Genomic DNA, 17,279 nt, shown 5'->3' on the forward strand with positions numbered 1-17,279 from the left:
AGCAAGGGGAAATTAAGTGATTTGCCCAGAATCACAGGATGTTGAGCAGACCCTGAGACTCGAATCATGCTCCCCAGCTCCAAAGTCAACACCTCTGGCCTTACTCCACATCCTGTCCCCTAGGGTTCTTTGTCTGGTGCGTGTTGGGGGCAGTCTAATTTTTTATGCAGCGCTTGGTAATACAGGTTCAGAGATGAAAAGGTGAAAAAGCAATGCCAGGATTTATTTTTTATTTTTTTGCAGTTTTATGTAGCACGAACTTGACACAAAGGTATTGAAGCGCTTTATTAATTTTTTTTACTGTTTTATATAACATGAACTCGATGCAAAGGTATTACTTTACTTTACATGAGCACCAGTTACATTACACAAGAACACACTCATCTTTGGTAGCAAGAGGCAATTAAGTGATTTTCCCAGAATCACAGGATGTTGAGCCGGCGCAAGACTCGAACACCCCAGCTCCAAGGTCGGCAGCTCTGGCCCTTACGCCACAACCTCTCCTCTAGGTTTCCTTTGTCTGGTGTGTGTCGGGGCAGCCTGGTAATAACATTTTTTTTTTTTTTTTTTTTTAATGTGGAGCTTGGTAATACAGATTCTGCCATTTCATAACACTTCAAAGCAGGTGCCATTCTTGACAGAATCACTATAATTCATTTGCATTAACCTTGCTGAGATGAAAAGGTGAAAAAGCTACGTCAGGATTGTAATCTGTGACATTCTCGTTCTGTTAGACCTCTGCAGTGGGTGCATTAACCAACTGACCTCTGCAATGGGTGCATTAACCAACTGACTTGAGTAGAACTTAAAACTAGCCAATAGCACCTGCTCTTGACAGCCTCCGAGGGTCACCAACCAAGCACATAGGTTAGTTCTTGGCAAGAAGATGGCGTAAGGTGTAGTCTCCAAAATGGTGGAAAAGGAGTTGCGACTCCAGACCCAAGCACTTCAAGGCCTCAAGCTTGATAGTAAAAAAACATCTAGCCTTTGGATATAAATTGGGCCTCTTCAAATAGAGTTCAGTGAGTGTGAACTCGATACAAAGGTATTACAGAGCTTACATGAGCACCGGTTAAGTTACACAAGAACACATTCATTTTTGGTAGCAAAGGGGAGATGAAGTGATTTGCTCAGAATCAAATGATGTTGGGCCGGCGCAACGGCTCCAACTGTGTTCCCCAACTCCAAGGTAGGCAGCTTTCGCCCTTACCTAACATCCTCTTCCCTAGGGTGTATCTGCTTCGTGTTGGGGCAATCTGGAAACACAATCGCAATAATTCATTTGCAGTTAAGCTGCCTCTGCTGTTATTCTCTTTGTATACAGTCAATGTTTTTGTTTTAGGCTGGTATTGCCAATGTTAAGGTATAATTCCTTTAAAAGTTTAACAAACGGAAATATATGACTGCCCCCTTTTCTTTGCTCCTAACTCTTTTGACCCCCCTCATTTTCAGGGTAATATGTCACGAAGGTGCCTCTTTGTGGCTTGTTTGGCGCTATAAAAGTTTAGGTAAACACACTAGAAAGGGTTGCATCTCTAGGGTATTCTCAGCCAGTCTGTAGGACTGCTTTTGTGCAAGTAAATTCAGAACTTAACCATGACATCCCAGTATCCTTTGGCTTTTTAAGTGATTTTTTTTTATAGTTTCTTTTCATTCTATTCCCTAACTATAATGTCCCTGTAACCTTTGTTTTTTTTTTTTTAAAGGAATTCCTATGTTTTAATTTTTTTTAACGTAAAGGAATTTTTATTACTTTAATACAACCACCATTGTGCACGGCCTTTGGCCGTGTGCAGCAGGGGTTTTGCCACAGGGCCTGCCCTGAGGACAGGCCCTGCAATTAGCTCCTATATGCACCAAACCCTGTACCTTGCATGATTTTTGGCCATGTACTGTGGGGACTGGCCCTGTGGCCTACCCCCTATGAGTGTCTGAGAGGATTTATGAGTGGTTGTGCGACTGAGTCAGCATGTCAGTGGGGCATAAGTGTCTGAATGGGTCCATGAGTGAGGGCGCATGTCTGAGTGGATCCGTGAATGGGAGCATGAGTGCCTGTGTCGGTTTGTGAGTGTCTGCGTAGGTCTGTGAGTGTGTGTGTGTGTCAGTGTGAGTGCATTAGTGTCTGAGTGAGTGCATTATTGTTTTTATTGCCAATATTCCTGAATTTGTCCCAACTTTACACAGGGGCCGTGCTGAGTATTGCGGTGAATTCCCAAATACTGCACATGGGGAAACAAATGCTATTTTGAATGCATAAGGAGTCCCACAAACACCCATATATGCTATACCATATTTGTTTCTTACTTTCAGCCCAAGGACATGTCCCGTTAGATAAAATGGCGGCCACAACTTCTTGCTCAGGTTGTGGCCAGCCAATCACTGCATTCCTGTTGACGCACGCATTTGCGATTTGTTATGAACCTAGATATGCAAATTTAGATTTCCTTAAGTATCTCGAAAACAACTAAAAGGATTTACCAAATAACAAAAAGCATGCTTTCTAAGCCAAGAGCTACCATTCTACCAAATTTGGTGTAGTTCTGTCCTAGTATTCAGGCTGTATTCGTGTTCAAAATCCCTATGATAATTTACATGGGAAATACTTTGTTTATTTATTTTTAAACCTCCCCTTTTTTCTCGGCCCCCTCCTTGACAGACCTCTCTAAAACTTTCCATGTAGAACAGCACCTTAGAGGACACTTATTTTGGGAAACTTTCATGAGGATTCGTCAAGTGGCACAAAAGACATAGCCAAGTCAAAAAACTATTTTCCTATGGAAACTAGGACCTAACTATAACTACCTTCTGGTGACCGCAAGTACATAATTTTTTATATTACCTAGTGCAAAAGCATATCCCAGGGTGTGTTTAGTACTTATTTTACACAAGGAAATGGTGGATAGCCAAAAGTGGTAAAGTTACTCAAAGTGTAAGAGTTAAGTATACATGTAATGTAACTTACTGGTCTAAGTTACCTTTATGACTAGTTCCGATGGAATATAGGCAAATGACAAATCAAAAGAAGCCATCACACAAACATTAAACTACACATGCAAGGATGTACCTTATACAGCTTAAAACAAAGTCAAACTAATATAAATCAGGAAAGTGTGCTGTATTGGTCCTTTACCAGACCTTGACGTTTATGACTATGTTTAGTTATTGGAAAATGATTAATTACAAACATATCAAGGTCCTACACCTGGCAAGAAGAGGGTCTCTAAAATATGTATTACTCATCTTACATTAAGAAATATTACACAAGACCGGGCCTTAATCCATTTTTTTTTCGAGAACATTTACCAACATCGTACTTCATACAGCATTCACTTGGTACATACTAAAGATATTCTTTACAACCTACCCAGGTAAGATTACAATTTTAGCATACTTCACGTTTGAATTAGTTGTTTAATTTCAGCATCCAACGCTCAACAGTAATGTCTTGAACATAGCCCTGTCAGCAGATAATCCATTTAGCAGATTTATTTGAAGAATACATTAGTGTTTTTGCATATCAGCAAAACTGCAAATGCACTTTTGTGGACTTTCAGAAAGCATCAACAACAAAATCCCTGTAAGATATAGTTAACCATAAAACGCTTACCTCACATTGTCTATGTAAACACATTTCCTTTTGAGGGCACTCATCATCAGAGCTGGAACTAGTTGAAGATAAAGAGTCATCATCTGGATCGAAATTGTTCTCTTTTCTCCAACTGAGTAACTCTTGGGATCGTCCCGTAAAACAAACAGCTCTCTTCTGGTTAGCATTTTGTAAACAATCTTCCTTTCCTTCAAGAGGTAAAGTAGAGTTATTGACTTTCACCTGTAATTTAGGATCTACCTGAAGACAGTCATTTCTCTCAGTTGATTTTATCAAATTATTGTTATTTATATTCTCTATTATTTTTTCACCCGATGATTTTCCTCCTTCAGAATGAGAGTCAGCAAAGATTATGGATGAACTGCTACCATCTAATGTTTGAATCCCATTTTCATCTCTGTAAACAAATAAAAAAAAAAAAATAAAAAAAAAAAATCACAACAAAAAATATTAGACGTGATGACAATAACGCAGAAAGGTGAGTTTTAGGATCTGGTGTAGAGGCAGCTTCTGCTGCCTCATCAGTCACACGTATTAAAACGTTTATAGACAAAATACACACACACACACACACACACACACAAAAGAGCTTAGTGCAGTCCTTTTCACCCACTGTTCATTTCAAATGCCATTCTCATCTTGTTTCCACCCTCCATAGCATGCAGCATGGGCCAGTGGGTCAGCTACCTCCAACTACTGACCCTTATGCATATCCAGTAAGAAATGGTTACATATTTGAAATCCTGTTTCTGCATCATAGGCGTCTTCACTGAATTCATAAACTTTAGGATAATTTGCCGCTGTGTGAAGGAACCCTGGAACACTTACACCCAATGTATCATATTGTGAGAAGGTAGAGTTCAGCATGACGAAAACAAGTTACTTACCTGTAACTACAGTTATCCAGTATAGGTGTCTTTCATAGATTCACATGCTTGAATCATCCCCATCGCCAAAGAAGGAGCCCCACAGTGAAAAAGCAGTAAGCCTGAATAATCAGACTATAATGCTAGTAAAGTTAAACATATAGCCTATCCATGTCCTTTGGCCATAGACCAAGTTTGGTTCTTTTTTCAAATCAAATGACTACTCCCCAAAGCACTGAAAAGGAAAGTGAGCCTCATAGGGGAGGAGGTTGGGTCACTTGTGAATCTATGAAAGATACCAATACTAGATAGCTATAGTTACAGGTAAGCAACTTGTTTTCTTATCCAGTATTGGATCTTTCATAGACTCTTAACATGCTTGAATCTGAATAGCCAGCAGTACTCACAATAGCTGTTATGCCCATAGTGGATGGTGGGTGTAAGCATATCAGCTCATATAAACAATCTTAACAAAACAAGAATTGTGTACAAGTAACATTCAAATAATAATTCCACAGTCAAACAACTGTAAAGCAATTTAAACACATATGCATGAGAAATCATATTTGTACGAAAGGCAAAGTAAGTTATATTTTTAATGAGGCTCACCTTAATTAAATAGATGATGCAGAACTGCCTGCCCCACAACTAAATCGCTGCATTGTGCTGATTCCAAACAGTAAGTCTGCGTGAAAGAATGCGTAATCTTTGATGTTGCAACTTGGCATATCTTGTCTCAGGAGATGGCTGCAAACAAAGTAGCTGAGGTTGAAATTGCTCTTGTAGAGTATGCTTTAGGTTGGTTGGTTAACGGTTTGCCAACCCTGCAATAACAAAATTGAAAGATGGATGAAATTCATTTGGCTATTGTTGCCTTAGTGACTTCTGTACCCGGACGACCTTGACTGTAACGAGACCAGTAGTTGGTCTGTCTTATGTAAGTGTTTGGTACGCTGAAGGTAGAATTTCAAACATCTTTCGACATCCAGTGTGTTGAGAATTTTTTCGGCTGCAGTAGATGGGTTTGGAAAAAAATGTTATCAATATAACTGGTTCGTATATGTGAAAAGATGAAGACACCTTGGGAATAAATCTTGGGTTCGTCCTGAGAAGAACAAAGTCACTTGCGAAAGTTAGAAAAGGCTCTTTGGTGGTAAATGCCTTTATGTCACTGACTCTCTTAGTGGAGGTAAGTGCAAGGAGAGTTGCGACTTTCCATGTGAGGAACTTCAGTTCAGTTCTGTGTATGGGCTCGAACAGTGCTTTTATTAATTGAGAAAGGACAATGTTGAGATGCCACTGAGTAAGAGATGGTCGCACAAGAGAAAAAGTGTGAAACAGTCCCTTCATAACTGTTTCATGAGTCTGGATGAACATAGCCAAGGCACATTTGCAGAATGTCTATATGAAGATATTGCTGCCAGGTGTACCTTAACTGAGCTGAGGCATGTACGAACCCGATCTTAGAGAGTGCAAGGATGTATGAGATAATTTGCTCCGGTAAAGCCTCTAATAAGTGCACATAGTTTTGTCTGCACCAAACACAGAATCGTAGCCACTTGAGTCTGTAAGTCTTGTTTGTACTCTCAGCCCGCGCTCTAGAAGAATTACCCTAAATTCCTGATCAATGTTCTTGTTCCAAAACTTTAAGAACTCAGGAGTGATGCGTGCAATTGGAGAAAGGCCAGTTCTAGATGAAGAACCTGCCCTTGGTTCTTCGTTAGCAGGTTCTGTTTGCTGGGAAGACGTATGGCATAGGTCACTGATAGTAGAATGAGTTCTGTGTACCAATACTGTCCGGGCCAACTGGGTGCTATGAGTATGAGTCGGTAACCCTCTGTCTTTAACTTCTTGAGAAGTCTGGGGATCAACGGGAAAGGGGGAAAAGCGCGTGCAAGGATCTTGGACCATTGCATCGAAAGGGCATTCCCTAACGACGCCGGGAGTGGAAACCTACAAGCGTAAAAGCGGCATTTGGAGTTCTCATTTGTGGCAAAAAAATCCAGGGTCAGTCATCCGCAGCATTGAAAAATCTTGTCCACTTCCTTCTGATCAAGTACCCATTCATGGCAACTGTTGTCTGTCCTGCTGAGTGAGTCTGCAGGGAGATTTTTGATACCAGCCGGTACGTGTTCCACTCTCAAAGATATTCTGTGAGGAATGAGCCAGTCCCAGGGAGCTTGAGCTTCTTGTGAGAGGGGGCGAAATTGTGTTCCTCCCTTTTGTTGACATAATACATGCTAGTTTTGTTGTCAATCCGGATCAACACAGAAGATCCTGAAATTCGAGGAAGGAAAGCTTTGAACTTTCAACTCCAACAGATTTATGTGCAAATTCTTCTGAGAACTGGACCATTTCCCTTGAATGCACATGTCTGGCAACCGTTGTGATGATGAAATCTGGCATTAGAGTTAGGAAAGTTAACCCCTGAGTACTATGTTTATTATCATTCCATTTATTAAAGGGGTGGGCATTGGGGATCATGAGGATATGGGGTTGTGCACTGTGCACTCCCCTCAGTGTGCACGTATGTTTGGCATTGAGCAGGGTCAGAATTGGTTGCAGGGCAGGCTGGGTGCCTGTGCCTGCCTGCAGCAGAGGAGACGGAGGAAAGGCATGCAGGTACGTTTTTTTTAAAAGTTACATTTTACCCCTCTCCCCAACCCCCACCCACCCACCGCCCCACCACCGTGCACCACCCTGCCCGAGGGCAGCAAGCCGCCACTGCATGTAAGGCAACTTTAAGGCAGGCCCTAGGTAGCCCCATGGGTAGGGTGCAGTGTATGTTAAAGGAAGGACATATACTGATGTGTTTTACATGTCACAACAGTGAAGAACTACCAAATTCGATTTTTACTGTTACAAGGCCTATCTCTCTCATAGGTTAACATGGGAACTGCCTTTTAATATTTTGTAACTGCAGTTTCCCATTAGGAGCAGATTGAGATGTTGAGTTTGGGGTCTCTGAACTCACAATTTAAAAATACATCCTTTGTAAAGTTGGTTTTCAGACTGTCAGTTTGAAAATGCCACTTTCAGAAAGTGTGCATTTTCTTGCTTAACTATCCTGTGCCTCTGCCTGCTTGTGTATTCCACGTCTGGGTCAGTCGGACAGTTGGGCTGTTGTGACGTCACTATAGACAGTGACACAAAGGGAGCTGGGGTGTAGCCTGCATATCCTGATGAGGTCTCCTGGGCTAGAGTGTGGAGGGGGGGAGCTGACACACTAGAAAGGGCTGTCCTCACACAATGCTGTCTCCGACCCCTTGGAGTGTGTGTGTGGGGCCATGCCTGGGCAAGGCAGGATCTTGTGAACAACAGAGACTTTCCTTTGAAGTTTGCCTAACACAAAACTCCAGACTTTTAGAATACTGCTGAATCAAGGGGGACCTCTGCCAAGGACATGGGCTGAAGAGCTGGAGTATTAGTACTGGCCCTTTGCTGTGTATGCTTTTGTCAGGAATAAGTCTGTGCGAGGTCCAGGTCCCGACCGAAACTCCGCTGCACAGATTTGCGGCGTTTTATGTGCACCACTTGTCATCCCCTCTTGTTCCAAAAGTTGCCATCAGCGTTGTCTGCCCTGTGGTAAAGCTCATGTAGCTGCAGGTTCAGGACATTGGTGGACAAGATGCACTTATCAGTGCTATTCTATTAAGGGACTACAATTCTCATGTTTTTAGAGGCAGCAGCCATCTTGGGGTGTGGCAGGCCTATAAAGCCCAGCCACACCCAAGCAGATTGCTCACTATTTTGACGACTTCAATGCTGTCAGACCTCGTGGGGGTTCCTCTGAAGAAGAGCAGATTTTCTGCATGGCAGATGGACGGTAAATTGGAGTATCCTTGTTTCCATGGTGAATTCAGATACAAGTAGGTCGTACTCTTAGCGGTAAGGTCTTCATCAGCCCAATCTTGAAGGGAATTGTTACTTCCAAAAGGTAAAGCGACCGTTAGCACAACGAGCAAAGCATTTTTAGTTTTCAGAGTAAAGCAGCCTTGGCGCGACGATTAGGGCACTTCGGAGCACAGAAGTAAAGGGCCCCTTAGCATAACGAGCAAAGCGCTTCAGGACACACATGTAAAGCGCTCTTGGCACAGCAATCAAAGCGCTTCAATCCACATGAGAAAAGCGCCCTTGGCACAGCAATCAAACGCTTCAGTCCACATACGTAAAAAGCCCTTGGCACAACAATCAAAGTGATTCAGGCCACATGAGTAAGGCGCCCCTTAGCATACCGAGTGTAGCGCTTCAGATGAAACAAGTGAAAGCGCTATCTGGCATAAGGAACAAAGCGCTTCAAGTTCAATGAGTGTAAAACTTTCCGGCCTATAGTTGTGAATGTGAAATCATTTTTGAAGATAAGCAAATTATAGTTTTTTCATTGTTTTTTGGAAAGCATAATATGTGAAAAGCATATTTAATACTCTGAGAATTTCTAGGCTATGATCAAAAGTTATGAATGTATAGTTGTTACAGGATTGATATTCAGAGTATGATCACAGTCCAAAGCTCTTGTCATCTCTTGGTTCTGAGGTTGTAGTTTGTTCTTGTTTCATGATTCAAAGACGGGGCTTTGCCCCATTCAATCTGATATCACGGAGACCCCTTTAGTCAAGAGTCTATTGAGGAGTTATACTGCTATGAATGAGTATATGCATATTTGTTCTAACCTTTTCTTTTCAGATCTCTCTCCCTGCAGTTCCCTACACTAATTCCCTTCCCCCGCCTGGCTTCATCATAACTCTGTGCTATAATAGCTTTCTGAGTTGGTGACGCCGGGAGGTGGGCCTTTTGTTCAGCAACATGCAGATCCCGAGAAAAGGATACTGTGACAGAATAGTGAGCCCACATGTTTATACTTTCCTCTTGGTCTGTACGTGAGCTGCACAAAATGGCCACCCTAGATATTCTTATGCAAGCAGTACGGAGGGGCGTCTGTTGACGACACTGGAGTCGATGGTTCTGGCATCAGTGGACCGGTGCTGCAGTGCGGGACGTTGCATTGTGTACCTCACGAGCGGTGTCTTCAGGTGACGGTGCAGGCAGTGGCGTCTGTGTCAGCATGGAGGGGTGTTGTCAGGGATGTGAGCAAGGTGATGCGGAGTGCGGGGCCCACAAGTCACTGTGCAAGCAGTGACTCAGTGACAGGGTCACTGTGCAGGCTGCGCCGTCATTGGCGGCATCGCAGTTTTTTTTCTTCTGTTGCAACACAAAACACACAGTTCCCAGTGCTGTAGGCAGATGAAGCTGAAGTCTTTGATATCCCTGAGACTTTCAACAGGAGGCAAGCTCTACTTCAAGCCCTTGGAGAAAGTTCACAAGCAGGATACACAGCAAGGTCCAGTCTCTGTCCTCTTTAAGGCAGAACTGCAGGCCACCCAGCAAAGCTGTCACAGTGTCCATTCCTCGGGGTCTGCACGTTGCTGAACAAAAGGCCCACCTCCCGGCGTCACCAACTCAGAAAGCTTATAGCACAGAGTTATGATGGAGCCAGGCGGGGGGAAGGGAATTAGGGTGGGGAACTGCAGGGAGAGAGAGCTGAAAAGAAAAGGTTAGAACAAATATGCATATACTCATTCATAGCAGTATAACTCATCAATAGCCTCTTGACTAAAGGAGTCTCCGTGATATCAGATTGAATGGAGCAAAGCCCTTTGTTTGAATCATGAAACAAGAACAAACTACAACCTCAGAACCAAGAGTTTGCAAGAGCTTTGGACTGTGGTCATACTCTGAATATCAATCCTGTAACAACTATGCATTCATAACATAAACCTTTGATCATAGCCTAGAAATTCTCAAAGAATTAAATATGCTTTTCACATATTATGCTTTCCAAAAAACAATGAAAAAACTATAATTTGCTTATCTTCAAAAATGCTTTCACATTCACAACTATAGACCGGAAAGTTTTACTCATTGAACTTGAATCGCTTTGTTCCTTATGCCAGATAGCTCTTTCACTTGTTTCATCTGAAGCACTACGCTCGTTATGCTTAAGGGCGCCTTACTCATGTGGCCTGAATCACTTTGATTGTTGTGCCAAGGGCTTTTTACGCATGTGGGCTGAAGCGCTTTGATTGCTGTGCCAAGGGCGCTTTACTCATGTGCAGTGAAGCGCTTTGATTGCTGTGCCAAGGGCGCTTTACTCATGTGGACTGAAGTACTTTGATTGCTGTGCCAAGGGTGCTTTACTCATGTGGACTGAAGCGCTTTGATTGCCGTGCCAAGGGCCCTTTACTCATGTGGACTGAAGCGCTTTGATTGCCGTGCCAAGGGCCCTTTACTCATGTGGACTGAAGCACCTTGATTGCCGTGCCAAGGGTGCTTTACTCATGTGGACTGAAGCGGTTTGATTGCCGTGTCAAGGGCGCTTTCCTCATGTGAACTGAAGCACTTTGATTGCTGTGCCAAAGGCGTTTTACATGTGTGTCCTGAAGCGCTTTGATCGTTATGCTAAGGGGCCCTTTACTTCTGTGCTCCGAAGCGCCTTAATCGTCGCGCCAAGGCTGCTTTACTCTGAAAACGGAAAATGCTTTGCTCGTTGTGCTAAGGGGCGCTTTACCTTTTGGAAGTAACAATTCCCTTCAAGATTGGGCTCATCAAGACCTTACTGCTACGAGTACGATCTACTTGTATCTGAATTCACCATGGAAACCTGGATACTCCGATTTGCCGTCCATCTGCCATGCAGGAAATCTGCTCTTCTTCAGAGGAACCCCCATGAGGTCTGACTGCATCGAAGTCTTCAAAATAGTAGCAACGTGCTTGGGCGTCGCTGGGCTTTATAGGCCTGCCACACCCCAAGATGGCTGCTGCCTCGAAAAATAGGGGAATTGTAGTCCCTTCATAGAATAGCACTGATAAGTGCATCTTGTCCACCAATGTCCTGAACCTGCAGCTACATGAGCTTTACCATAGGGCAGACGACGCTGATGGCCACTTTTGGAACAAGAGGGGATGACAAGTGGTGTGCATAAAGCGCCGCAAATCCGTCCAGCGGAGTTTTGGCCGGGACCTGGACCGCGCACAGCCTTATTCCTGACATTACACCCCTCTCCTAAGCACGGTCCAGGGCCCGGTTTATCAGTACGGAGGAAATGAAATTGTCGCACCAAACGTGGTGCATGGACATGTCTTGCAGGTTCCCAAGAGTCATTTTCGGGTCCGTATCCTTTTTAGGACTCCAAGTACCAAAGGGAAGACCCCCAATATCTGGAGTCCAAAATAGATCGCACATCATACTCCTAATGACCTTGGACTAATAGAGGAGCAGGTTGTGTGACACTTGAGGGCGAAGCAGGTTTAAGAAGCGAAGTGTGAAATACCGGATGAATTTTCAAAGACAATGTAAATTTTAGTTTATATGTTACTGGGTTTACTTGTCATAGTACTTCATAGGGCCCTATGAATTTTGGATGAAACATATTTTTATTTTTGAATACAAAGTTTTTTGTGGATAACCAAACTCTATCTTTGTCTGTATACTGAGGACCAGGCTGGTGTTTTTTGTCATATTGCATTTTATATTTTTTCTTTGCTTGATGAAGATTTGTTTGCAATTGTGAATGTACATTTTTCATGTGGGTTAGCATGTCCATGACTGCTGGAGTGGTTTGAGTAGAAGCAGGTAGCGTAATTGGCAAAATGTGTGGATGACGCCCATATAAACCATAGAAAGGAGTTGAGTTTATTGAAGAGTGGTGAGAGTTATTATAAGCCAGTTCAGCAACCCACAAAAGATCCAGCCAGGTTTTAGGAGACTTTGTTGCATAACATCGTAAGTATTGTTTCAGAGTTTGGTTTAGTCTCTCTGTTTGAAAATCCGTTTGTGGATGATAACTAGTAGATAAAATCAAATCAATTTGTAAAGCCTTGCACCACTGTTGCCAAAAACGTGCAGAAAATTGTGTTCCTCTATCAGAGAGGATGACTCTTGGAAGTCCATGAAGGCAAACTATTTTTTCTAAGATGATAGTTGCGAAGGTGTCGGAGGTTGGGAGCCATTCTCACTGCCATCTTGGGCCTACCAACGACAGCGCTTCAGCAATGACGCTGCTGCCTGCACGTGACCTGGAGACACTACACGTCTCACCACCCCACTTCACACTGTAGCCCTGGTCTCATCCACACCACAGGACACCATAATTGAGCCGCTGCCTGCACCGTGCCTGTGGGCACTGCACGCCGCATCGTTCTGCTCTCACCGCAGCCCCGACATCATCCATGCCAGCATTCCTGACTTCGTCATCCGCCCGGAGTTCGATCTGCTACGAGTGTGACTTCAAGGGCCTGACGACCTCGCATCGACCTCTGGAACAGACGCCAGAGACAGCACACTCCGGATGTCATTGCGAGGATGACAATGCCATACATTTCCAAGGTACTGTTTGCGGGTCTTCCCGACACCGTAGCTGGCCCGTGACACTGCGGCCGGACTTTACCACTGGATTTGTTATTCATTACGCCATGATACCCCCAGATGGAGCTATTGACTTCAAGGAACTGTATTTTTAAGTTAATTCTTGCAAAATTCATAAATTTATTATAGTGTGTTGGATTTTTTTTGTTTTGATCATGTTTTACACAAATAAATATTGGCTATTTTTATAAATCTGGTGTGGTGTCCTTTTGTAGTGTTTTCACTCTATTACTGTGTGTTATGTGCAACTGCTTTACACATTGCTTCAGAGATAAGCCTGACTGCTCGTGCCAAGATACCAAGAGGGTAAAGCAGGTATCTGAGCTAGGTATCTCCATTACCCTGACTAGAATGAGGGTCCCTACTTGGACAGAGTGCAAACTGACTGCCAACTAGAAACCTCATTTCTAATAGCCACTATAGGCCATGTCAAGTGTTCTTGATTGAACCTCAGGTCTAAATGAGGTTACCTTTAGCCAACCCTGGTGACACAAGACTGCTGCTCCTGCTAGCTGCCCAAAACCTGTGGAGGCTATATCCAGGCTGGAAAATCATCGGTTGTCTTATATTTTTTGTCCAGTTTAGGTGGCAGTGGTGGGACTGTGGCAGGGTTTTTATTATTATTTTTAAATCTTAGCTCCAGATTTCAGCTATCATGGGAATCACTCTCACCGATTTTCTTGCTTGCTCCTTGAAATCATGGAGAAAACATTCCGAGTGGGGGACTGATGTTGGTAAATGGAAGCGTGTAGCGGCCCTATCCATGAAAACCTCCTATATCCGCTAGAGGAGAATCCAATGGATGAGGAGGTGGTGATGATGGCTTAAGAGCTAAGTAATCGTCCAAATCACCACTAGATGTTGAGGAGTGATGATCTCTCCTTCTTCCCTTTCGTCATCTGAGGAAGTGATGTCTTCTCTAGGAGGAGCGGCTATTGTCGAAGTAGGTGTGAACCCTGGGTGCTGCCAGAGGTGAAGGCATGGTTCTTTATGAAGCAGAAGGAGGCTGTAGTTTTTGTTCTTGTGGATGATCTGGAGTTGAATCCGGAAACCTCATCTTATAGTCCTGAAGCATGGACTGCAGGTCCTGAATTAAGGAAGCAGTCATTTGTACTCTATTGCCAAACTGCTGATGTTGCGTTGGTTCATAATAATGGCTAGGATATGTACAATAGGGCTCATATTCTTGCTGTTCGTATTTTTCATCATCATCCTGATATTTGACGTGTAATTGTGATGGACTATGCGTCCCGCCAAATGGCCCCTCATCCTCACATTCCTACCAGCCCAGCAGATGACTAGGTAAGAATGTTGATACTGTGCAAGGGGATGTATCTTCAGGGTGCAAGGTAGGCCTGGAAAGTGTAGAAATCCTGACTGTCCCATAAAGTTCAGGAGAACCAGCAGAGGTGGAAACCACAGTGTGTTGTGGCGCCGTAGCCCTTGGGGTGGTTAACGATAGTGCCATAATAGACGGTGGTGTCGATGACGGTATCATTGTTGATGATGATGGTCTTGTCAACGGGTTTATTGTTGACGGTGTCGTCAGCTGAGTTGTCATTGATAGTGTCTTTGCTGAAAAGGGCCTCTCTGACAATGCCTTCATCGACGGTGCAATAGACTTCATCAACGATTTCGCCTATGGAAGTTTATTTTTGACTACAGTCAAGGCCACCATCTCACTCATCCTCACTGACGTAATTGGTGTTTTTTAAAATCGTCATCAACTATGAGTTAACGATGGCCTGATAGACGAGACAGTGGTGACGGTAGCTGTCGTAGTTGTGGTCGATATGATCGTCAACAGTAGTGTCATTAAATTTAAGTGGTGTCTTTCTGGATGTCGACAGCGCTGAAAAAGGAGAAAATTGACAAGTCTCCATTTTGCGTTGTGAAGAGGATGGTTGGGAGGAGGCTGACCCAGTTAAGGCTTTAGCAGGGTCTTTATGATGCAATTTGTGATGTTTCCTGCTCTCCTCAGACCACCCCTAGTCAGATGATCTAGCACTTTTTTGAGACTTTGGGTCCACGTCACTCTCTACACCTGAAGTATCGGATGTTGCTTGTGACCAGATCAAAAGTCTTCTTTCCCTGTCCCTCAGAGTTTTAGCAGAGAAGGTACGACCAATCTTGCAGTCCTTCACCTGATGCTTGGGATACAGGGAATACAAGCAGTCCTTATGTGGATCATCCACATGGAGCCTTATCTTGCCACAGGTCTTACAAGGGTGAAAAGGGCCTTTTTTGGAAGTATCAGGCATATTCTGGAGTAGAAGTTGGTCCTGACAGGAAAAACTGAGCAGAGCTCAGGGAGATTCCCTTCAAATGACGTTCAGTAGGAAATCTGAGGCAAAGAGCCTCTCTGAAGAGTGTTCTAGAAGGTGCTCACATTTGATTGGTCATAGACCAAGTTTGCTTCTTTTTTCAAAAGGACATGGATAGGCTATATGTTTAACTTTACTAGCATTATAGCCTATGCTTATTCTGACTTACTGCTTTTTCTAAGGTACAGTGGGACTCTCACTTCGACGACGGGGATGAATCAAGTATGTGAATCTTTGAAAGATCCAATACTGGGTAAATGTGGCACATCACCTTTAAACAAGCTTATCCAGGCAAAACCTTTACATTTTTTAGACTAAGACTGCCTGGCACATTACAATGCAGCATTTAACACATAGCCTCCTGCCTAACCTGACTGAATAGATAGGTTTAGATAAGAGTTAAAATATGACTCTGCCTCTTCAAGAGCCCTGGGTCTTCCATTTCCCATGATGCCCTGTACTGGAAGTTGCGTCACAGAATCAGTTCATTTTGATGACTTTGTGGAGAAGAATTTAAAACAAACTCTCCAAAACTCTATGTTCTGTGACCAAGATCAAAGCAGGAGGGAGATGGACAAGTCATTTATGACTTTAATGAAGATGTCTATTATGCACAACTAGGACTACGAGCAAGAATACATTTTTCTGCATCACAGGATTTTTAATGATAGTCAAACTTTAGACTACAGTACCAAACATCAAAAATCATATCTCTGGCTGTCATTCAACATACAGCACAAGAATCATGTCTCAGCAGTTTTGTGACTAGAGTGTAGTCTAATTGGAGTAGAATCTGAAATACTTATCCTGCCCAAGTGAGTTCTAGTATCAGATTCAAGATGGTTGAGTCTTGTAAAAGGGCAGGCAGATATCCAATTGGCCACTTTACAGATGTCTGAATGGGATATCACTCTGCCACTTCTTCTCTAGAGGAATAAGCTCCTGGTTTCTCTGCCAGTGTTTTATTGGCCAACTGATAACAAGAGAAAATACAAGAAACACTCCACGTGATGGATTGCTTAGAGGAAGGCAAGCCCTCTGGGTCACAGCTGACAAACTGGTTAGAGTATGTAAATCTGTTGTCTTGTCTAAGGGCTCTACTGCTGAAAGGACCAGAATTAACTATACGAGCGGAAGTGAAAGTCTCTAAAAAAAAAAAAAACTGCTGTCGATGAAGCCTTGTGTCAGGCTCAATAGGAGGGCCAATAAGGTTTGATAGATGGCATTGTGAACTTCCTAATGACACCACACACAATATATTTCCCATTTGAAGGACTGTAAGGCTCTTGTGGATGACCTTTCTTTGCATCTTAAAATGGAGACATAATTAAGGTCCATTCAGATTTCCATTAAAGCATAAAGAAAAAGGTCATAAAAATTATTCCTGGATAGACCTTATAGGAAGCTAGCCTGGTGTGTGGTGAGCACCTATGGTGTTATCACCTTAAACCAGGTCCAGGTATCCCCTGTTAGTGCGGTGTGGGCAGTGTCTAAGAAGCCAGGGCACTCTAGAGGTAGCTGTGGATCAACAGCCAAGACGTATCTAGGAGACATGAAAAGTTTATGCAATACCACTACAGTCACACATCACTTACACACTTGAAAGAACGACACAATGTTACAAAAATAAAGGTACTTTATTATGGTAACCCAAATACTATACAGGCAACGCTCCACTAGCAGGCGAGTAAACACTTATGTAAACTTTAGTAATCAGGAATGGGCACGGAAAGCAATAGAAAACAGTAAAATAACAGAAAATAATAGAGACCCTAAGGAAAGACCAAACCATATACTAAGTAAATGGATGCGAAAGGCAGCCCCCTAACCCAGGGAAGTGGGATCTGCAGAGGGGAGCTGGAGGATCTAGGAACCCCAAAAGGTAAGCACCAGAGTGCCCCCAGCAAGCAGGAGAGAAGAGATAAGTACCTGTTTTTTCCCCAAACCCATAGGTAAACTTTGTAAAAGGTCTATGCAAGAACCAAGCAAGACTGAAAGAAACAATAGATGGATTCTGACAGAAGAGGACCTGCAAGTAAAGGGGATCAAGTCCAGTTTCA

At 43.2% G+C, this 17,279-nt stretch overlaps 1 protein-coding gene across 2 annotated transcripts in view; it reads right to left on the reverse strand.

The window, feature by feature from the left end:
* The window catches only part of EIF2AK1 (eukaryotic translation initiation factor 2 alpha kinase 1), a 339,056-nt gene that overhangs the window by 195,262 nt on the left and 126,515 nt on the right, over window positions 1–17,279 (reverse strand). The window contains exons 9-10 of one of the 2 annotated variants that reach the window (XM_069210157.1): window positions 3,919–4,004; window positions 3,608–3,795 (exon numbers count right to left, since the gene is read on the reverse strand). In XM_069210157.1, the coding sequence (XP_069066258.1) occupies window positions 3,608–3,795; window positions 3,919–4,004 (274 nt within the window). Of the gene's footprint in view, window positions 1–3,607; window positions 4,005–17,279 lie in introns of both variants that reach the window. The other variant, XM_069210156.1, reaches the window with a different exon arrangement.

This window comes from Pleurodeles waltl, chromosome 10, assembly GCF_031143425.1.
Source record: "Pleurodeles waltl isolate 20211129_DDA chromosome 10, aPleWal1.hap1.20221129, whole genome shotgun sequence".
Lineage (NCBI taxonomy): Eukaryota > Metazoa > Chordata > Amphibia > Caudata > Salamandridae > Pleurodeles > Pleurodeles waltl.